Below are 24098 nucleotides of genomic sequence, written 5' to 3' on the forward strand. Positions count from 1 at the left end.
CAAGGAAACCTTTGCCTTTTCTCCCTTTGAAAATTTCACTGTCCTTTGCTTTTTTTCTCATTTTAGCCATTTTTCTTCCACTTACTTCAATTTCCATTTATCCTCACACCAATTCTTCCCCACTCTCAGAACTGGCTGTTCTTGCTGTGACCCCTCAGCAAATCTGAATAAATCCCCTGACATGTCTTCCTAGCTTTTCCCTCTCCTCTGGCCCTCAATTAAAACTCTTGCTACAGGAATTGTTGCTTGGTGTCTCTGGGTGTCATTTTGCCCCTCTGTAAATATAGGAATTAACTAGATTATCTGGAAAGATCCTCAGTTATAACTTTTGAACACATTGATTCAGTGTTTTTCCTGTGTGGAAAATTTTTGCTTCCATCTAACTCATCTTCAGAGCTAAGAGAATAATCTTTAATTATTCTCTTAGTTTCTGAGGTCCCAATCATATTTTTTTCATCATTAAGGGCAAAGCCCAAGCTTTCACTCACACCTTAAGTTGGTCAAAAGAATGTGTTTATTTTTCTAGTTATCTCCTAACATTGCACACAAAATATTTGAGGAACAATGACTCAAGTTTAAAGAAATAAACTTATTTAGACATTTCACAACCATGAGAGATTTCATGATTTTCTTTAAGAAATCTGTGACCTAAAAGTTTTGTTAATGCAAGTGACAAGCAGCTAATGGCATCATTTCTGCTTTGATTTTCTGTGACACCCTTTTGAGGTTTTCATCCTCACTTCTTTGTGGGGCCCTCACCTTTGTCTTCCTTTTGCCCTGTAACTGCCAATTTTCATCAGCGATTGAGAAAATAAGAGTGCAAGGAAAAACAATTTAGCTCAGCTGACTGCTTCTTCAAGGAAACACAGTTTGTTCTCCTATATTTCAGACTAAGTTAATAAAAAAAAAGTTTTAATCCTATAATCAGAGATCATTTTTTAATGCTTTCATTCAGCAAAATTCCAGGTGGTTTTGAAATACACTGGACATCTATTTACTAAGAACAAGAGAGGTTATTCCAAAACATTCTTTAATAGCCCTAAATTGATTTTGCCTATCAGAGGAAAAAGGAAAATCCACCCAAAAAGGTCTTTCTATAGTAGAGTTTACATAGCTGAGCTTCTTAGGCACTAAGGAAATTCTCTCTCTCTCTCTCTCTCTCTCTTTTCTCTCTCTCTCTCTCTCTCTCTCTCTCACACACACACACACACACACACACAATCGTTAGAAATATTCCATTTTTAAGATTAAGTTCTACACAACACAGTATGACCATAAATGGGTTACTTGGATATAATTGTTATCTTTAGTTATTTTTAGTAAGGGAGCTATATTTCATAATATTCCATCCTGGCTTATAAATTTAACTTTGTAAACTTGCAGGAGAAATGTGAGCTGTTTAGCATTCCCTGACAAATTAAAAGCCACCCCCAACTCCCACAGTGAAGATATCTCTGCCTCCTCTGAACTCCTCTGGAGTTCAACTTACCTTGTGTCCTCCTTAGCCCCCATACTTCCTAATCTAGATCCTTTCACATCTATCAATAAACAAGTACGGAAGAAAAAAAGGAGCAGAAAAATAAGCAGGTATTACAGTTTAATAGAAAAAGCACAGGTGCTGAATTAGACGAATCTAGCTTTGTATCTCATTTCATCTATTTCTTCACCATGTGATGCTGGGCAGTTGACTGAACTCTCTGAACTTTGGTTTTCTCTCTAGGTATCGGAGGTAATGAAACAGCCTCATAGAGTACTGTGAAGGTTAAATTAAAATTGTAAAGCGCCTGGCACATATGAAGCACCCAATAAACCTACTTCTCCTTCCTCTATTCTGGCATAGCATTCATAGTTCAGTCCTGCAGTATGGTTGATTGAACCCTGAGCTGTTTCTGGGCTGTGAGCTTTTTGAAGGCAAAGACTTGTTCATGTCTATATTTCTTATGGAACCTAGGATAGTGAGCCACATATTCTGGAGGCACAGTAACTGTGTATTGTTTTAAATTGAGGGCTGAAACAGGATAGCTTCTAAGCTGTGCAACAATTATCTACAGATTTGGGCTTTCCTAGTAGGACAGCCCCTCTCATGAGCTATGTCTCAGACCACCTAGATGTTGACACAGTCCATCATGTTTTAAATTAGGTTGCACAAAATATAACTACTTTCCTAAATTCCTTGGCAACTAATCAGAATGCTCTTCCATTTCTCACCATAGAAAGTGCTGCAGAAAAACTGACCTTACTCTAAGAGGGAGAAACACTACACTATGAATCCACTACATAATGCTGGAAAAACCGTAAGTTGTGTTGAAAGCACTGAGTCACATAAACGTGAATTTTAAACACTGGCTGGTCCCTGACTAGCCAAGAGACCTTGAGCAAGCTGTCTAACCTCAATGAGCTTCAATTAAACCAAAGAAAGGGACAATAACTCTACTGTGGTTGGCACGCAGGGTTGTGGGTAGAAAAGGTGATGCCCAGGAACTGACTTGACTAAGTAGGAAGCAGGATGTCAACACAAAGTCTAGAAAGCCATCACTTTCAAGTCATGGGAGCTTCAGGCTTCTATCCATACTCCTTTCTTTGGCAACTGATCAGCTCTCATTTTATCATTTCAATTCAGCTGAACAGAAAAGCTGTGCATATGTGTGTATGTGTGTACATCAATATGCAAGTGATCAAATCTACATACCCCCCCATCTTTTGTTCTGTGTGTCACATTACAATGCAATGAGAAGGTGCAGTCATTAATTCATAATCCCAAAAATGCAGCATCTGTAAAGCCAAGGGCTGGTCTGCCTATAGGCAGCAGGAACTGCACACATTGCTTTTCTGTCCAATGCGAGAACACTGCACAGTCCAATTGCTTGTGGCTTTTTCTCGTGGGTCAGTCAGTCACAGCTTCCACTGCAAAATATTTCAAAGAAAAATACACCCCAACCAAAGCATAATAGAAAGCCAGCTCCAAACTCAAGGGGATGGGCTGTGGGAAAAGCCAAGTGAGCAGTCTTTTCAGTTCTGGTGGAATCATTGTTTCTAGGTCATTCTACTAATATCACCTAAGCAAATCGGGTTCCTAAAGAAATTGGGAGGGTAAGGAGGCAGACAGGCCACCTACACACTGCATACAGAAGAACGAACCTTCCCAAATTTCTGAAAAAAGTCTTCTTCTGCCCGGGCCAGTGCGTCTTCATCAATGTACACAGCTGGCCTTTTGGCCATGAGGAAGTACTGCACCTTCCTCAGATTCCAGCCCATCACGTACTGGAGCCAGCCACAGACGGCCGCGGTGGACCTGCCGACCCCGGCGTTGCAGTGAACGTACACGGTGTGTCCATTCTCGAGCAGCGCGTGCAGGAGACAGACGGCTTGGGGCAGCATCTGTACTCGGCCTGGGATTGAGAAAGCACAGCACATACACATGAATAATGACACCCCAATATCACCACTAATAATAACTCTTCCGGTGCCTGGTGAAATTGGTGCCGTGCAGGGAGAGGCAGGGATATTGAGCTTGCTCCATCCCCTTGGTTCAATGGAAAAGGTGAGCCGATATCAAAGCCTGCAAGAATAAAGTAGAAAGAGCACTCCAGAGGCAATGGGTCAGCTTTGAGCCTTCCTTTGCTTTTGCTTTGAGTGACTCCTGCATCAGCGCAAATCTCCTTTCAAAGGAAAGTTAACCGTTGCCTATGGTCAGAAGAATGGATTCTTACATCCATCAGAAAGGTTTGCACAGATTGAGCAGAGATTTAGAGGATTTCACCCAGACTTTCTTAAATCCAAACAGATCTTCCGGATCAATGCAAAACACACAATTAGTGCACACTGGTGAAAGGAGTCAATCTTATTTACTCAATCTATGCCAATTTTCATTTGGCCAATGGGATGGCAAACATTAAGTGACACACATGCAACAACCAATCACACGTTCATTCCCTCACAATAGACTGAGTATTGGAATGATTCCATTTCTTCTTTTCTGGGCAATTGTGATTATAGTTATTTTTTTTTTAAGATTTTATGTATTTATTTGACAGAGAGAGAGCACAAGTAGGCAGGGCAACAGGCAGAGTGAAAGGGACAAGCAGGCTCTCTGCTGAGCAGGGAGCCTGATACTGGACTCTATCCCGAGACCCTGAGATCATGACCTGAGCCAAAGGGCAGATGTTTAACTGACTGAGACACTTATGGGCCCTGTGATGAGAATTGCTCTTACTTCATGACTACTATTTTGATTATTAGGTGATCAAGTGTCTTCTCCTTTCCACACACTCAACGCTCTGCTCTGGCCTGCCAGCCTCTCTTGTCTCGTGAGGCAGAGATTTCCCCCCAAGGTCATCAAACTCTTAGATGCCTGGGATTTCTTCTGCACACAGGTTCTCAGAGCAAAGACAGTGGATTTTGGTGGGGAGTATGGACAATGGTCAATATAAATTACTTCAAAAGGAGATGAAAGAAGAAAACTGTACAGAGTCCTGGATTATGTGCCGGTGACTTTGTGACATTTGCTAGTTACTCTGTTCTTAATCCCAAAGAGGCACAATGGCACTTCACATTGCCATCCCACTGGATGATGGGAAAGGTGGGGAAAAAACCCTCAAATGATTTCACTGCAGAGCCTAGGCCTAGAATTCTATGGTGGGATGGAACCTGGAAGTTATGAGAGCCATTCAAGTAAGTTTAGATTCCTCTCTTTGGATATCTTCTTTTAAATCCCCTAATGGGCCAACACAACATACAGCAATCAGGCATAGCACTTTAGAAGGATGGATGTTGCAAGACCTCATCATGGTCTGAAGGCCCTCTCAGTTACCACTCCATCCAGGATGGGTCTCTTAGCTGCAGGCTCAGCCTGCTGTGAGTTAGTAGTAGAAAACCTACATGGAAGCCAAGATAATATTCTAATTTTGCTACCAGTGCTCTATTTATCTGTCTTCCCAAGGGACCTAATGCTACAGGTCCCACGCAGCAGTACAGAGACATTTTTAACTGGGATGCCTCTAGTCAGAGCACACCTCACAATTCCTCAGGCTCCATCTCTCCCTACTGCCTGTCGCCCTATGTTCACTGGTCTCTGAGTATATCTAAAGGGAGACATGCCAGCTCCTCTGTGCCACATGATTCCGCAGAGTCCAAACTCAGCCATAAACTATAAGTGACTTGTACTTCCTTCCAGGTTGCAGGGACACTCTGAGGTTAGACCTAGATGGACATGCCACACACTCCTGGCACTCCTCTAGAGGCAGTAAAATGTCACCAGTGATGGAACAAAGTGTAAAGGCCCTATGTACCAGAGAGACATCTCACTATGTGTCTCAAGGAGCATACTGTATAGTTGATGCCACCATTTGAGCTGGGAGATTGGAGGAAGCAAACTTCCAAAGTATGTTTGAGCAACCCTGCCAGTTAGGGTGAGGCCTGCCCATGTGCAAGGCTTTTGCTCTGCTGAAGGGGTGTTAGAGGTATGGTTCCCATAACACTGGCTGGAAAGGGAATGACCACTGATCAAACTGGGAACTGGTTCTTCCCACCATGGCCCACATCACTGAACAAGCTCCCTGTTACAGTTGCCTCTCCAACTACCATATACATCTCCAGGGGGGAGCAGGAAAAAAAATTCATTGAAATATAGTTGACATCCAGTGTTAGTTTCAGGTGTACTACATAGGGACTAGACAATTCTATACTGTATGCCATGCTCAGCACAGTAAGTGTAATCATCATCCATCACCATATAACGTTATTACAAGATTATTGACTCTATTCCCAATGCTGTACTCTCCATCCCTGAGAAGTATTTTTAACATGGGTTTTCATTAAATGCCCAGCATACAAATAGACCACAGAGGCCATATGCATTAGGAACTCCTAGAATCAGAGTCCCAGCCCCTGGTGTTCAGCGGCATCAGTGTCACTGACTTGCCCAAACCAGGGTTCACATGGACCCATTGGGATCCCTTCCCCCACCTGCTCTCTGGCCAGAGATTCCATTAGGAAGGGTCTCCATCAAATAGCCCAAATGATGCAGTATCTCTCCCTTTCCTTATCTGAAAAAGATTCTTTAAGAGGCATGTACATGGTTTAGAAGTTGAAAAGGGATGTGTGTGAGCTTGGAATTCTATGACCTCATACATGCAGTCCTGGAAGGTAAATGACAGCTGCCACCAGGAAGCTCCAGAAAGCTCCCAGCTTAAACATAGGTTTCACCTCACAGTGGTCTTCTCCTAGAATCACTTAGCCACCCCACTTAAGAACCATCAAACAAATATTTAAATAACATAAAGAATAAACAAATAATAGAAAAGAGCATCAGACAAAAAGACATGGTCCAGGATGCCTACCTGTTTCAGCCTGGCCTCAACTGGAGCTCTTGCTTATTTTGACTTCTAGGGACTATACATCACTCAGCTTTGATTGATGACAGCCAACAATTACTGAGTCCTTTCTACCCACCACGTGCTGTTCTAAGCACTGTACATGCAATAGTTCATTTGTAATCACCTTTTAACAACTATGAGGTCAATACTATTATTATCCTCAGTTTATTTCTGAGGGAACTGAGGCAAGGAGATTTGCCCAAGGTTATTCCCCAGTGGCCATTCAAACCCAGCCAGCACAACTCCAAAGCCTCTGGTCTTAACCACTGTACTATTGCCCTTTTCTATGCTGCATGCTGGCCCCATTCTGTCAATCTGAATTCTTCATCAATCTCCACCACACCCCCCCCAACCTAGTCACACTGTTGCTCTTAACCCAGGTGAGAGCAACATCTTCCTTGTGAGTTAGCCTCTGCCCTACTCTACAGGGGGCTCTCTCTGTGCCCAATGGGCCTTGTACCTCTGCTAGAAAACCCATTCTAGGGATCATGAGTTAGCTAATACATAACCCACCAAGGAATAAAAAATAGGGTGCCCAGAATCAGAGCTGGCACAATAAAGCGAGTGTCAACAAGAGCCTCTAATTTTTTATGTTCCATGTATTTAGGCTCCATAGATAATTTAATTAGATAAAAAGTTTCCATTCATAAAAATCATAATACCTAAAGGCAAGACAGAAATTCAGAATTTTTATATAAAATAGTCCAAATTTTAACTGTTGGCAACTAAATTGAAAACTTTAAACCCTGTGCAAGTCTAACAGAACATTTTCAGTGTCTGTGATCCTTACTTTGGAATTTAAAACAGGCCTTGGCTCTCAGTAGATGCTCAATAAGCATTATTAAGTGCATGAATGAAAAATAAAATGAAATAAAATCCAGTAATACTGATTAGATCTGAGACACTACTAGACCCCTCTAATCTAACTTGCAGCCCACACTTCCTCTAGGCTAACCCAACTCTGGAATGATCAAAAGCTTCTGGAAAGCATGCATTGAGCAAACAAAGGTTGTAAGAAGGGGGAGAAGGACATGTTAGGGCAGCCTGTGGCATTAGAACCTGAAATCAGGGAGAGGAGTGACAAGATGCCCTGTACCTAAGGTTGACCTTGAAAGAAATTATTTCTGGACCAAACTTTCAGCCTTTCCAACATACACACACACACACACACACACACACACACACACACACCCTTCCTTTTTTACTCTAGACAGGTTCATGGCTGAATATATTATTATTTTATTTGAGTGTATCTCCTTTTCCAACTTTGCAATGTAATACAGATAAGGCTCATATTATCTAGCAGGTCCTTCAGTAGAAACTTAAGAACTTAGGACCAAAAATAAAGCCCCGACTTTGTAATTTTCAAAGCCCTTACATATCAATCATCTTACTCTATTGTGATCCTGTAAGGCAGAAATGACTACCCCATACTCCAAATGCAGGAACTAACCTGCTCAATATCACATATCTATGTGGTGGCAGCGAGGCTCAAGCCCAGATGCTTGGAAGGTCAGCGTCCACATCACAGCAGAGCTGCACGCAGCTTGTTGAATCAGAGAGAACTCAGAGTGTGATGACACAGGGGTAGCCAAGGACTCTAGGAAGCATATGCCCTCACTTGGGAGGCTAGGGCAGACCATTTGTTATCACCAGCAGTGCCCTGACAGAGGTCAAAACACAATCTGAGTACTTCCTATGAAGGAAAACTGAATTTTAATGAACAGATCTGTTTTTTTGGTTTTTTTCAGGTAAGGGCTAGATTTGGGAGTTTTGCATGTCTTAGGTGAAAAATACAAACCAAAAATTTTTTTAAAAAAAGGAAAGAAAATAACCTAATTCCTCTGCATATGACAAAATGTACAAGAGTAAGGAATCGATAGTACAATTGATTGTAACAGGTCTGTGACAACTAGTGGTGACAGTCAGGCCTAACAAACTGTCTTCTTTCTTAGACTTTATCTGACAGCATTATGCTACAGCTCAAAACATTTCCAGATGGATTTTTCTCGGGAGTTCCAAAAATAGTCAGCTGAATTAATCTATATGCTCATTGTGCTAATATTGTCAACCACACAGATTAATCTATTGGTCAAAACTTCCCCTGCAACTCAGGAATAGTCATTAACCCTTTGGTGACTCCCCTGGTCATGCAGAACCAGAGAGCTTTCATTTAGTCTTAGAGTTTGGTCTTTTCTCTTTTTTTAATATCTTATTTATTTGTTTGCTTGCTTGAGAGAGAGAGAGAGAGAGAGAGAGCATGCATGCACATAAGTAGGGAGAGGGAAAAGCAGACTCCCCCACCCTGAGCAGACAGCCTGACTTGGGGCTCAATCCCAGGACCCTGGGATCATGACCTGAGCTGAAGGCAGACACTTAACTGACTGAGCCACCAGGGTGCCCCAGAGTTTGGCCTTTTTTAGTGGGAGCTTTCATTCTGCTGTCAGGTATGCTCCCAAACTGCCTCAGTGTGGAAGGTGCCCCACTGCTGTGGCTGGCTGAGATGGGACCTGGTGACCCTGTGACCCCAAAAAGATATTACCACAACTACACCATGCCTTTGGGGATAGAGTTTTCCCTCAGGCTTCTGCATACCCCAAACTATGGAGCAAATATCTATTGGTCATGGGGTCCTCGGGCAGTCAGTGGAAAGCTGGAATGGGATGCATGCCACAGTTAGCAGTTCAGCTACTTTAAGCTTCATCTCACATTTTACTCCATCAGGCAACATGCTATAAAATCAGAAGTAAAGAAGCAAAAATAAGAATGCCCTCTGGAAGCTACAGGCACGTGATCCTAACAATCTTCTCTGTTTTGAATCCAGAGAAACAAAGTGCTTTCATATCAATCATCTTACTCTATTGTTATGATCCTATTATGCAGAAATTATTACCCCATTTTCCAAATGCAGTAACTAGCCTGCTTGATGTCACACAGCCACTCGGGAGCTCCCATTCTGCTGTCAGGGGTGCTGCCAAACTGCCTCAGTATGGAAGGTGCTCCATTGTATGGCTACAATGGGACCTGGTGACTGTGTGACCCAAAAAAGATTTTAGCACAACTACAGTGGGCCTAGATTCAACCAATGATCTTCCATGCAAGTAAAGTTATCTTTTTTCCTTGAAAACAAGCAGAGCTAAATCAAGTTTCTTTGGATCAGCACTATCAAGAGGAGTAAACAAACTATCTCTTCCTCCAGGAACAAAATTTGTATCTCCTCCCCAGTGATGATTCAGTCCAGCTTGAGAACCACCTAAGATTCATAAAGGGCCAAAGTGGTCAACACCCAGGCTCCCTAGGATCCTTGAGGTCTTCTGTCCCCACCCACATCTTGGACTGTTGACTCTGGAAAGACAAGCTACCACCCTAGCAACTCATGACTCTATCTCTAGGTGATCATGACTAGAAGGGATTAAAGTGGTCTGTAGAATATTCATGAAGATCCCATATGAGCATGCAAGGAGAGGTGTCATAGCACAGTGTCTGTAGTAATGTTCTGAGTCTGACTGCCTGTGTTGAAATCCAGGCTGTGACTCTTTCCTATGACCTTGACCACATTACTTCACATTTTTGTACCTATCCCTTCCTCTGCAAAATGGAGAGAACTACATCTGCCTGGAGTCTTGCTGTCAGAATGAAATGAGTTAAGGCATGGAATTTCTTAGCAGTGTCTGATATATTTTGTACTTTAAGGGGAAGAGAACTGATGGTAGAGATGTTTCCTGATGGGCAGGCACCACTGCCTTCCTTCCTTCCCCCAGGACTGTAGTTCACCAAATTCCCTTAGCCTGTGCCATTCCCACAGCTCTCTGCTGCCCCCTGCTGACCCTGGTTGATACTAGTAGTTGTAACTCCGTTCTCTCACCTTCAGATATCTCCTCCAATCCTTTCTCACAAGCACCCTCCTCTACCACCAAGCTGAAACAGAGCATTCCTGTAAAACCCCATGCCTTGGGACTTTAAGATGGTATTTCTTCCATCTGGCAAACCCTTCCGCCTTCCCTACTGACCTGTCAAAACCATGCCCACCTCAAATGCCATGACATTGATACAGCCTCCTTGTGCTTGCTTCCTCCCCCTACCCTATAACCCACCAGGAGCACGAGACTTCTTCATCACATCACATTGTTCTCTATACTGTAATTAGTTTGGAATGTGACTTTCTGCTTCTTGCCATCAGATCAAAATGACGCCTCATTTGTCTCTCATTTCCCCAGCAGCACGCATAACTCTTCTTCACAAAGACATGATCAGCCAGTACTTGTGCTATAACTACAATCTTGCCATTGCTACCTTGTCCCCTGCTGTGTCACCTCTTGTTAGCTCTCACTTAAACTCTCACCCCCTAACTGGTGTCCCCAGATCCACTCTGAGCCCACTTTCCATCCACTGCCCTCAGTGCCAACTGCACTTCTGAAGGAGGAAAAGAAGGTTATCTTGGCATATCCCAGCCTCCCCTCCTTTCCATTGCTTCTTACTACTTTTAAGGTAGAGTCTAAAATCCCTACTGTGGTCCAAATGTGCAGGTCGTTCCCTGACCTACACCTACACTGGCCTTCTTTGAGGTCCTGTAACACTCTACGTTCTCCTGCAGTGGTGACTACCCAAGCTGGGAGCGCCCTTACTGGGATCCTTCATCCCACTTCACCCCCTACCCTTCAGATGTAGCTCAAACATACCCAAGAAAACCTTTCTTGATGCTCTTCCTACTTCTGATTTGCCTGTGCATGCCTTCATAGCAATACCTTTCTGACAAAAATTTCATCACAGTTAAAAATTTCTATTTGTAGGCATTTGATTAATGCATGTCTTCCTTTAGAACTATAAGCTCCATGGGGACATGAGCTGTGCTTGCTTTTCCTCACCACTGTATTCTTAGCTGCCAGCATAATGCCACACATATATTAGAAACACAATAAATACATGTTTAGTAAACAAATCATGTTAAACAGAATCTTAGCCAAGGTGTCAAAATGGGTTAAATATATTAAGCCTAAAGCCTTATATTGATTCCGTTTCTATCATTCATATTTAAGTCATTCAGTTATAAACAGAAAGGTGGTAGGTAGGTAGGTAGGTAGGTAGGTTGGTAGGTAGATAGGCAGAGAGAAGAACAGACAGCAAGGACTTCTCTGAAACACATTCAACAAGAAGCCAGAAAGGTTCTTTTGGTGCCTACCTTCGGTGCTCATATCTGGTGTCGGCATCCAGATGTAGACCAAGCCTTCTTCCTTGTACAGTTTAATCATGGTGTCTGGAGTCATAGGTTCTGGGTAGCGGTTACAGCCTGAGGAATTCTGTACAATATCCCATTCAGTCTGGAAATTCATTACAGCTGTGATTCCCAATTCATGCTTCAGTTTGATGGTTATATGTTCCACTTGACGAGGGCAGCTACCCAGCCAGATATTTGGTAAAATTCTAATGAGAATATATAAAAGCAACAATTATTATTGTTATTGTTATGGTGTGAGATCCGAGGAGCTGCAGAACACATGTAGTAATAAGGCGCAATTAACCTTTAAGTCTGGCACAGGAAAAGCTGCATTAACAATATTAGATGATACAACAATATTATTGATATAATAACAATGTTATTGAAAGAAAAAATACCGGTGGTGTCATTTTTAGGGAAACAAATAATCCAGTTAACTAAAATACTAGGAAATAAACATTAGCAAGCCAAATCTAGCAACATATTAAAATAAACCCACTATTTATTTATTCCTTGAATGTATATATGGTTTAACATTAGGAAACTCATCAAGATATTTCAAATACTAATAAGTTAAAGGCAAAACTCTAATGATTATATCAGTAAATTCTAGAAAACATTTGCAAAAATCAGCCATTATTCCTGTTCAAAACTCTACATAAAAATTTCAAATAGTAGGAGAACTTTTAAACACCAGAAACTAAAAAACAACAACCTACAAGCTAAGAAGAAATATAATTATCTGGGGGGGGTGGGGAGACAAAGAAGACGTTGTCATTAATTTTTCAAATGTGTTCCTATATCTAATATCCCAAAGACTGGACCTCATCCTCAAAGTTTCTGAGTCAGTAGATCTGGATCAAGAGTCCAAGAATTTGGACTTCTAACAAGTTCCCAGGCAATACTGATGCTACTAGTTCAGGGCAAAACCACTCCCTAAAGGATTCAATTACAAAAGCTATGCCAAGTATTAAAAGTATTAAGATATATAGATGAGGGGAAATGTACAGAAATCAAACAGCTTTTCTCTGTACTAGCAATAGCCAGATATAAAATGGAGAGGTAGAAGTGAATCTCGTTCAAAAATAAAAACAAAATTATAAAACATCTAGGAATACATTTAACCAGAAAGATTTATGAAATTTTATTGGACATTAAGAAAAAAAACAAGGCATACCATTCACTAGGTTCAATATAAAGCATTCAGATAACAGTTCATAAGTGATGATGGCAGACATCATTTGATGCTCACCAGTGTTCCCAGTTGCCCTCCTTCAAGCATGGAGGACTAAACTAATTCTCTGCCTAAAAGTTAGCCTTCTCATTTATTTTTGTTCATAAAAAGTAAGCTGAAGTAACATGTGTCCCTTCTGGAGGGACATATTTAGGACCCCATAGACAATGCTTCATGGTCTCTGTCTTGCCCTGCTACAATGATCATGGAAACACATGTGGACATTGAGCCACTAAAAGACTAAAGTAGTTAAGAATGGTAAGCTACCCCAGGAGGCCAGCTGCCCTGGAAAGCCAATGGCTCATTGTATGCTCCCACTGTGTGTTCCCACAGCATAACCTGACTTGTTCTAATACAATGCCTAGAAAATTAATTCTTCAAAGTCCCTAATACACAGGAAAGAAGTTGAGCAGAGAGATTACACTTTTATTCAGTTACTTTCATATTAAGCTTAAAAGAAACCTTCTCAGTTGGAGACAATTTTGTTTCCCAAGGGATATCTGGCAATGATCATGGAGACATTGAAGATGATGACAGTGGCAGGTGCTAATGGTACCTAAGAGATTGAGATCGGGGATGCTGCTAAGCATCCTGCACAGGACAGCTTCCACAACAAAGAATTATCAAGTCCAAAATGCTAATAATTTTGGACTTGATAATAATAATTTTAAACCAAGGCTTTGATCAAGAAGCCTTGGTTTAGGGGAATAAAAGTGGAATAGAACTCCTTACAATATGGAGGAAGAAAGGGAATATAGGGCAGGAATAAGACCAACATATCTGACACAGTTTGTGGTTCATCAGGTATATCATTCTGATGATAAAATGATATTCCATATCATATTTTTAAATGTATATGTATGCACATAAGAGAGAGAGGTAGAGAGTGAAGCAAAAGTCTAATATTACATAATCAAACAGTACGACAACATTTTAAGTGTGCTGTAATGGGAAGGGCATTAAAAATAATTCAGAAAAAAAAAGCCATTCACAGCATGATAATTTTAAAAGCATTTGGTAATAACTGTGTGACATTAGGCCAAGTTATTTATCATCTCTAAGCCTTTGGTGGGCTCATCTCTAAAATGGGTCTAAAAATAACTAATTTGTGAGAAGTAAAGACAATTAAATAAGGTATTTGAATAGGACCGATACTAGTGGATGTATAATAAAGGCAAGTGCCATTTATGTCTCATTGTTATAATTTTCTTATTTTAGTAATTGATATTGTATTGTAATGACTATTCAGATAATTTTCCATTGTTCTGTGTATCCTTCATTTGAATGCTGCAGCATTTAGAATACTCACCCTATTTTCTTAAATGCAATCTAGCTTGTTTTTGTGTTTTAGTTCTTTTTGTTCCTTTTGGCTGTTGTTATCATTGTTAACACTAAGGTAGGGAGCCAAGTGACTAACCCTCAAATTGGGCTATTACTCATCCTCAAGGAAAATATCTCTCAAGATCTAGTATCTCCTAAAACTCGAATCCTACTTACCCTCCAGGAGAAGATAAATTAACTTTTTATTGCTGCTTGGGCTCTAAAAGGTTATTAGGCATTTCTTATGGGTTACTGAAGATGGTTATGGAAAAAATAAAGACAATAAAATTTAAAATAAAGAAAAAATTTAGAAACACAGAAAAGACTTAATAGTATTGTGAAGAGAAGCATGAGATCCAAAAGCCTTTCACTTCATTCTTGACCCTAAAGAATTCTCAAAAATCCCATTAGGCCAGTAGGCTAGCAGAAAAATCGTTAGTGGGGACACTTTTAGAGTGCTCAAGAGATGTGCTTGACCAGGACATTGTTAGCTGAGTATTCAGTCTTCACAGGATTACAAATGACACACACCCTGGGTCACTGGCCCTTCCCTCTGGCTGTTGAGTGAGAGCAGGAACCACCTCTATCTAAATGTTCCATCCCTCCTTTCACTGTCCATTAAAGATTTCTCCTCCAGTTACCTGCTGATGTCTTAGTGTGTGGCAGTGGTGAGCTGTCATACTATATTGTATGGTTTAACTGAACATACTAAAGTGTCTAAGCTGGAAAAGAGGGAAGTAGACACCCCAGTTATATAACCAAGAAATATAACCTTTTGGACAACAATGGATTTTTATTGGTAAAATTGTGAAGTGGACTGGTAAAATATTAAAATGAATATTCATGACAGGCAAGCTAAATTCCAAACATTACCCAGAGTTCTCCTTAATATTGCACTCTTTGGGTGGATAGCACTTAGTACATGGCTGGAGAAGAAATGCCAAAATAAGTGGCTGGCATGCAAGATGTGCATAAAGACAAAGTAATAGTTCATAGAGATATACAAAGAGCAAATCATGCAAAATAACAAATCAGAATCCCAAACCAGAGTCAGTATATAGAATCACAGTCTGTTCCTGGAGAAAAAAAAAAATGGTGTTACTCTACCATCTCATTCAGCCCTGGTCTTCAAGTGTATTTCAACTAATGGCAACTTTAAGAAACTCAGAACAAGTCAAAGGTAAACAGGCCCAAAGTTGATACCGTATATTTTCCACACCAAGATTCTAATGGACATAAGCCCTTGATATACACACTCATGCATTCCCACATACATATAAATGCATATAAACACTAGCTTCTGAATCAGATATTTCTAACCTTTTGATAATTAATTTTTCCTCTATAAGTGCCAGAAATCAAAGTTAATATTTAAGAAATGAGTATAAATTCTCAAATTCCTGATTTTCTAAAGCAAGATATGCTGAACCTAGGAAATAGATCACTAAAGATAAATTCTGAAAACAAGTGCTGTGTTGAAGAACAGAGAATTAAAGTTATAAAGTAAATGGTACTGAACCGTTATATGAGATGTGAAACCAAAGGATTGAGTTTGTTGGAAACACACAAATCAATGGATCTTGCCTCCTCAGACAGCTAAAGTGCCCTTTATATGCATCCTATTTCAGCTTGTTGTCTCTAATAATAGGTGATATATTTCTAGTTACATGATACATTGGAGGTAATAAGATGCATGATGTAGTTTTTCTAAACAATAATTAGACTTTTACTTACCCACTCAAAAGAGAATGATTTGACACCATTAAAAATCAATTTTTATTCATCTCATCTTACTTTTTTTTTTTTTAATTATGATAGTCACAGAGAGAGAGAGAGAGAGAGAGGCAGAGACATAGGCAGAGGGAGAAGCAGGCTCCATGCACCGGGAGCCTGATGTGGGATTCGATCCTGGGTCTCCAGGATCGCGCCCTGGGCCAAAGGCAGGCGCCAAACCGCTGTGCCACCCAGGGATCCCTCATCTTACTTTTAATCTTTTCAGCACCAGTGATACTTTAAACAATGTTAAAAATCAGTTGTTTTTAAGGAAAAAAGAAGCTTGTTGAAATATGGGATTTAGGAAATAAAAATTCTCTGTAAAGGTAGTTTCAATGCAAGACACACCAAATTTTGAAGATCTCATAATGAAATAAAAAAATATATGGCTCACAATTATATTATAAATTACACTGTAAAACTTCCAAAGAATTACTTTATGAATAGCTCACTATTGATTATGAGTTATATCGGATTTCTGGCAGCTCAACTATAGATTATTTAGAAAGGTCAGGGGAATCCACAGTACCAAATGGGTATTGACACTCCATCAACCCAAAAGTTCCCAAATCTGACTTTGCATTCAAGCCACATAAGTTTTTATAAAAACTTGTATTAACAACATCTTGTCTGGAGATGGTCATTAAGTGTCTATGGAGTGAGGCCTATGATTCTGTGGATTTTTTTTTTTCAAGAAATTAACCAGGTTGTATATATTACATTTGCAGCCAGATTCCAAAGCCACTAGCCTAACAGATCCCAATAAACATGTAGAAGTTTAGTACAGTGATCTCAATACCTTTTAACAGCAGCAAAATAAATATGGCAATAAGAGGGCATGGGTTGCTCAGCCCTACACACGCACAAGAGTTAAGTCCTTGTCTTTTTCCAAAAATACTTTCAAGACTAAAAATGATTCCCAGAGAATGGGGAATGGGAAACTATCTATTAGAAGATAGTAACTATGAGGATGTGTGTCTATGTGTTTAATGGGTAGTATCTTCTAAAGAGCCAAAACCAAATCTACTTCTGAGTCATGACAAATATTTAATATAGCAATATTCATTAAGAACATACTTTTGTAAAAAAAAAAAAAAGAAGAAGAAGAAGAAGAAGAAGAAGAAAAAGAAGAAGAAGAAGAAGAATTTACTTTTGCAGATAAAAGGCTAATTTGAGTTTTGACTAGTGCCTCCATTATTCAACAAAATTATATTTAAATAAAATCCATCCTAGTAATATAACAGCTAAAGATGGGGGTGGGTCCAAGGGGTGGATGGATGGGTGCCATTCTGGAGCCTTACTTTGCTGGACTGCAAATCAAAATCAATTTCACTCATTTGGGTGAATCTGGATTTGTGGCTCCAGATAATCACATCATAATACTACACTGTTCACGTCAGCCGTCAGACTGGGACCTATTTACAACAGCAACTGAAGCGTATGAATCAGAGCCCTCTTGTTCCATCTCAGCTGTCAGTCAAAAGAGGCCTTACTGGCAATAATGAGTACATCAGACAGAATGAGCAAGCAAGCACTGCAAAAAATACCACTGGGTATTAACAGGAAGAGGGGGCATGGGAAAAACAGAAGCTATCAACAAATAGGCCAGTTGTGTGGACACCACATCACAAGTTCCATCATTAATGGCCTTGAAAAATGGCAGAATAACCTTTTCCTGAAGGTAAAAATTAGCATTATATTTTGTCCATAAGAAAAAATGTTATGAAACACAAGATGATGGGATCAATGTATGACACAGGATTTGTTTATTTCTTATCACACCAAGAGACCACAACTATTGAAGGCAGTGCCCTCTTCCTAGCCAAATAAACACAGTACCATTTCAAAGAAGGAGAAAATGGATTTTACTGAGGTTCTTTATAAAACCAAGCTAATGATTTAAGAGCCAAAAAAAAAAAAAAAAAGATTAGTACATTTTCTAAGTTGGATAATTTTGCTGCATTTATCTTATTTAATATTTTATAGGCAATTCAATGTGAAATTAAAATGTGATCTGGCTTTTAAATAATGGGTAAAGAAAAAAGTCTATCAGCCCTATCATTTAGATCTCATTAGTGGGAAAGCAAAAGAAACGTTAAAATCAACCTCCAGTAAGCTCCAAGCTTCATTAGCACATGTAACTGCTTCTGCTAAAAATCTGTCCTCTAGTGTCCATTGTTATGTCATTAATACCAAATGTCTACATCAAAGGTTGTTTCTAACATACTCTAGTTAAGGCTGAATAACTGCCAAAGAAAATTTTCAATTTAGAGAGTGATACTAATTTCTTTATTTAAAAAAATAGTTTTATTATAGTTTGCTTCTAGGTTATAGACAGTAGTATACAGAGAGCACATGCTAATTTCTACAGGTATCATTTCTTAGACTTTTTTTTATATGTTTTGTAGCTAAGAGCCACATGAAGCAAATATTTTTGACATATGTTTTTATTTTCTATATTAAAAATACCATATAATTAATTATAGAGGTCTGTTATGGGTTGAATTGTGTTTCTCCAAAATTTGTGTTGAAGTCCTAACCCCCAGCATATGTGAGCTCACTTGAGAGACAGGGTCTCTACAGAGATAATCACATTAAAATGAAGTCATTAGGGTATCAGTATACCTATTAATACTCTACTCCAGTATGACACATACAGAGAGAAGATGATGTGAAGATAAAAGAAGACAGCCATCTACAAGACCAGGAGAAAGATTTGGAACAGATTCTTCTCTCAAAGCCCTCAGAATAAATCAAGCCTGTAGACACATTGATCCCAAACATTTAGCCTCCAGAACAGAGGCAATAATTTTCTGTTGTTTAAAAGCCACCCGGTTTGTGGCACTTTGTTAGAGCAGCCCCAGCAAACTAATACAAAATCTAAACATTCAGATTTAAAATACATACATTCAATCATCCAGATTCTTCAAATATCCATACATCAGGTATACTTAAAGTAAAACATTTTAATAGATATTTTTCACCTTTCATCCTGATCTCCGAAATTCTACAATTAACTTTTGACTTGGCATCCCAATTGTCCTCTTATACAACAGTACTACCTACTCTTAGTCCTTGATTCATGTTCTTCAGTCCATCACTTAAACATCTCCAACATGGCAGACAAAAATATCAGGCCCCTGTTGTGCTATTTGGGCTTCCTTCTTGATCTAATAACTCAGTTCTAAAGTTCTGAGCTTTAGAACTAGATACCTAGTTTTGATAAATACACTATGTCTTGGGCCTTTTTGCTGGCTTTCAGAAAATGGATCTCAATGGACAATCACCTGAAATGTAGAAGAGCACAGGCTTCAGATTCACAACTTCTTAAGATTCTGAGTCCAAGGGGCCCCTCGGTGACTCAGTCGGTTAAGCACCTGCCTTCAGCTCAAGTCATGATCCTGGGGTCCTGGAATTGAGCACCGAGTCAGGTTCCCTGCTCAGCAGAGAGTCTGCTTCTTCCTTTCTCTCTCTCTCTGCCGCTCCCCCTGCTTGTGCTCAAGCACTCTCTCTCTCTAATGAATAAATAAAATCTTTAAAAGAAGAAGAAGAAGAAGAAGAAGAAGAAGAAGAAGAAGAAGAAGAAGATGATGATGATTCTGAGTCCAAGGACTTTGGCTTTCTTGGTTTTGAGCATTTGTTGCCCTGAAATTTGGTTTATAGTCAAGGTAACACAAAGATTGAGGCGACTAACTAGGCTAAGCAGTCTCAGTTGGTCACTGTGATACAAATTTCAACAAAATGTTCTATTAAAATATCCTCTTGGCATGTTAATTTTGTTTCCAATGCTGAGCACTCCTTGAAAGAGTAAAATGTCATGTTTAATACTTTCTCACATAATGAACTTGAAAGGATTTTTTTAAAATTAATCACTTGCATAATGAACTAGGAAACACTGAAGATCAAGGAAGTAATTAAAAATTAAATGTAAGACTTTTTTTCTGTATTTGTTTTAAAGTCATTCCATCTATTTAACAAATATGTAATGATGCCTGCTTTTTGCCAGGCACTTAACAATCAATGGTGAGCAAGACAAGTATGCCATCATTTAAGCCTACATTCTTTGAAGAAGACAGGCCATGAGCAAAGAAACACACAAAATATATAAAATTTACTTGTTATGTGCTATTGAGGACACAAACAAGGAATCAAAATAGAGAATCATGGAAAAGCTAGATTTCAGATAAGACAGTCGAGAAGGTCCTCCCTGAAAAGGTGACATTACTCCCCTAATGTGGGAAAAGGAGTGAGACATTCAACATTCTTACAGTGAGAAAGAGTGAGGCATGCTTTTGGACCTGAGAGAAACCTAGAAACAGGGAGTGAGTGAGGTGAGCAAAAAAGGAATAGGGCACCAGTTAGACTGAGAAGACCCTGCCAGGCCTTATTGATGTGCTAGGGAATTTGTATAATAATACAAAAACCATGAAAAGCAGTGACAGATTTTTAAGTAGAGGAGTCACGGGCACTCGTTTTAGCATTTTTAAAGGGTGACTGGAGCTGTTATGTGGGAAACATGGGCCAGAAGATAAAGCAGAAACTACAGAGGAAGAGGGAAGACCTTTGGGATAGTAATGGCTTGGAACGCAGTTACTGGTGCAGAGAGAGAAGTGGATTAACTCAAAATGTAACATAGTGCTGGAATTAGCAGGACTTGCACATTAATTAGATGAAAGAGTTGAGGGAAAGTGAAAATTCAAAAATGATCCCAAGTTTACTAATATGATATTAAAATCTACAGGGCTTTTTTTTTTTTTTTAAGATTTTATTTATTTATTCATGAGCAACACAGAAAGAGAAGCAGAGACACAGGCAGAGGGAGAAGCAGGCTCCATGCAGGGAGCCCGACCTAGGACTCGATCCCAGGACCCCTCCTCCCAGGACCCCAGCATCACAACCTGAGCTGAAGGCAGACGCTCAACCACTGAGCCACCCAGGTGCTCCAAAATCTAGTTTCTTAACCAGGTCTTCAGTGAAGCCTATAGCTAAGTTTGTTTACTATGTGTTTTTACAAGTTTCGATTAACCAACATTTTCTGTACTAGGCATCATGCTAATGGCATCCACATGCCTAAAGGCTTGATGACATCAAACTATTGACACTTCCAGGAGGGGCAGGATGGGGGAAGAGTAGGGACCCAAGTCACCCATCCCCACCAAATTACCTAGATACTTTCAAATCATCCTGAAAACCTCCGAATTCGGCCTAAGATCTAAAGAGAGAACAGCTGGAATGCTACAGTGAAAAGAATTCGTGCTTCTATCAAGGTAGGAAGACAGAAAAAAATAAAGAAATAAAAAAGCCTCCAAGGGGGCGGGGACCGCGAGGAGCCGGGCTAAGGGCACGCGGCAAGAGCCCCCAGGACAGGAGAGCCCAGGCCCGGAGAAGCAGGAGCTTCACCAACCTTCCCGGTCGGAAAGGCACTCGCAGGGAGCCCAGGCAGAACCCCAGGAGGGGGAAGGTGCCCTCAGGCTCCCAGGGGCACTAACAGAGCACCTGCGCCCCGGGGGAAGAGCAGGCCACACCCCGTGGCCGAGCTCCCTAAAGGGCTGCAGGGGGCGCCCGGCTGGACCCGGGAGTAGCTCGGAGGCAGCTGGGGCGGAGGCTCCACGGAGAGGGGGCTGTCGGGCCGGGAGCGCGATCCAGCTGCACAGACCCCGGAGCCCAGGGCACCGGGGGACACAGCCTAAGATCTGGTACTCCCCCCAGGACAGGCGGAGGCGGAGAGGGCACAGGGCAGCAAGAACGCTCCTGCCAACCGGCGCCCCCGAGCTGTGCAGATTGGTGTCCCCCGCCGCCGGAGCGTCAGGCCCCCGCGGACCGGGAGACTGCGGTGGTTGCTGCTGGAGCTGACTCCAGGGCTGGAGAGCTGGCCACAGCCACTAGTGGTATTACTCCTACTGTCACCTTGTGCCTGGGACTGAGCGAGGCTACCAGGGAGCAGGGGCCTCACAGGATAAACAGCTCCCACTGAGCTGTGCACCTGGCAGGGGGCGGGCAGCTCCCCCAGGTGCACACACCTGAGAATCAGCACAGCAGGTCCCTCCCCTAGAAGACCAGCTGGAAGGACAGGAGAAGAGCAAATTCTTGACCAAGCAGCACAGGAAAGTTCCAGGGGAAGTCTAGGGACTTACAGTATATAGAATCAGAGGATACCCCCTCCTTGTTTTTTGTTTCTTAACCCTCCCTTTTTTTTTTCTCTTTTTCCTTCCTTTTTCCAGTACAACTTGTTTTTAGCCACTCTGCACTTGAGCAAAATGACTAGAAGGAAGAACTCACCACAAAAGAAAGAATCAGAAACAGTACTCTCTCCCACAGAGTTACAGAATTTGAATTACAATTGGATGTCAGAAAGCCAATTCAGAAGCACAATTATAAAGGTACTGGTGGCTCTGGAAAAAAGCATAAAGGATTCAAGAGACTTCATGACTGCAGAATTTAGATCTAATCAGGCAGAAATTAAAAATCAATTAAATGATATGCAATCCAAACTGGAGGTCCTAAGGACTAGGGTTAATGAGGTAGAAGAACAAGTGAGTAACATAGAAGACAAGCTGATGGCAAGGAAGGAAGCTGAGAAAAAAAGAGAAAAACAATTAAAAGATCATGAGGAAAAGTTAAGAGAAATAAATGACAGCCTCAGAAGGAAAAATCTACATTTAATTGGGGTTCCAGAGGGCGCTGAAAGGGACAGAGGACCAGAATCTGTATTTGAACAAATCATAACTGAGAACTTCCCTAACTTGGGAAAGGAAACAGGCATTCAGATCCAGGAGATAGAGAGATTCCCCCCCCCAAAAAAATCAATAAAACCATCCAACATCCTGACATTTAACAGTAAAACTTGCAAATTCCAAAGATAAAGTGAAAATCCTTAAAGCAGCAAGAGACAAGCGACCCCTAATCTTTATGGGGAAAAGTATTAGGTTAACAGCAGACCTCTCCACAGAGACCTGACAGGCCAGAAAGGGCTGGCAGGATATATTCAGGGTCCTAAATGAGAAGAACCTGCAGCCAAGAATACTTTATCCAGCAAGGCTCTCATTCAGAATGGAAGGAGAGATAAAGAGCTTCCAAGATAGGCAGAAACTGAAAGAATATGTGACCACCAACCCAGCTCTGCAAGAAATATTAAGGGAGATTCTGTAAAAGAAAGAGGAAGTCCAAGGAAGCAATCCACAAAAACAGGGACTGAATAGGTATTATGATGACACTAAATTCATATCTCTCAATAGTAACTCTGAATGTGAATGGGCTTAATGATCCCATCAAAAGGTGCAGGGTTTCAGACTGGATAAAAAAGCAATACCCATCTATATGCTGTCTACCAGAGACTCATTTTAGACCTAAGGACCACTACAGCCTGAAAATAAAGCTGGAGAACCATTTACCATTCAAATGGTCCTCAAAAGAAAGCAGGGGTAGCCATCCTCATATCAGATAAATTAAAGTTTATCCCAAAGACTATAATAAGAGATGAAGAGGGACACTATATCATACTTAAAGGATCCATCCAACAAGAGGGCCTAACAATCATGAATATTTATGGCCCGAATGTGGGAGCTGCCAAGTATATCAACCAATTAATAACCAAATAACCAAACCATTAGTATCTAAGTAACATACTTAGATAATAATACACTTATACTGGGAGACTTAACACAGTGCTTTCTACAATACATAGATCTTCTAAGCACAACATCTCCAAAGAAACGAGCTTTAAATGATACACTGGATCACAGATATTTACGGAACTTTACTTCCAAACGCAACTGAATACACATTCTTCTCAAGTGCACATGGAACTTTCTCCAGAATAGACCACACTGGGTCACAAATCAGGTCTTTACTGATACCAAAAGATTAGGATTGTCCCCTGCATTTTTTCAGACCATAATGCTTTGAAACTAGAACTAAACCACAAGGAGAAGTTTGGAAGGAATTCAAACACGTGGAGATTAAATACCATCCTGCTAAAAGATGAAAGGGTCAACCAGAAAATTAGAGAAGTATTAAAAAGATTCATGGAAACTAATGAGAATGAAGATACAATCACTCAAAATCTTTGGGATACAGCAAAAGCAGTCCTGAGGGGGAAATACATTGCAATACAAGCATCCATCAAAAAACAGGAAAGAAGTCAAATACTAAAGCTAACCTTGAACCTAAAGGAGCTGGAGAA

The 24098-nt window shown here is 40.6% G+C and overlaps 1 protein-coding gene across 3 annotated transcripts in view; it reads right to left on the bottom strand.

Moving 5' to 3' along the window:
* Positions 1-1580: 1580 nt before the first annotated feature.
* The window catches only part of EPM2A (EPM2A glucan phosphatase, laforin), a 100472-nt gene continuing 77954 nt past the window's right edge, over positions 1581-24098 (bottom strand). For 2 of the 3 annotated variants that reach the window (XM_041744190.1, XM_041744191.1), the window contains exons 3-4: positions 11554-11795; positions 1581-3389 (exon numbers count right to left, since the gene is read on the bottom strand). In XM_041744190.1, coding sequence (XP_041600124.1) covers positions 3112-3389; positions 11554-11795 — 520 coding nt within the window. In that variant the 3' untranslated portion in view covers positions 1581-3111. The remainder of the gene's footprint in view (positions 3390-11553; positions 11796-24098) is intronic. The other variant, XM_041744193.1, reaches the window with a different exon arrangement.

The sequence above is a fragment of the Vulpes lagopus genome, chromosome 2 (assembly GCF_018345385.1).
Source record: "Vulpes lagopus strain Blue_001 chromosome 2, ASM1834538v1, whole genome shotgun sequence".
In the NCBI taxonomy this organism is placed as follows: Eukaryota; Metazoa; Chordata; class Mammalia; order Carnivora; family Canidae; genus Vulpes; species Vulpes lagopus.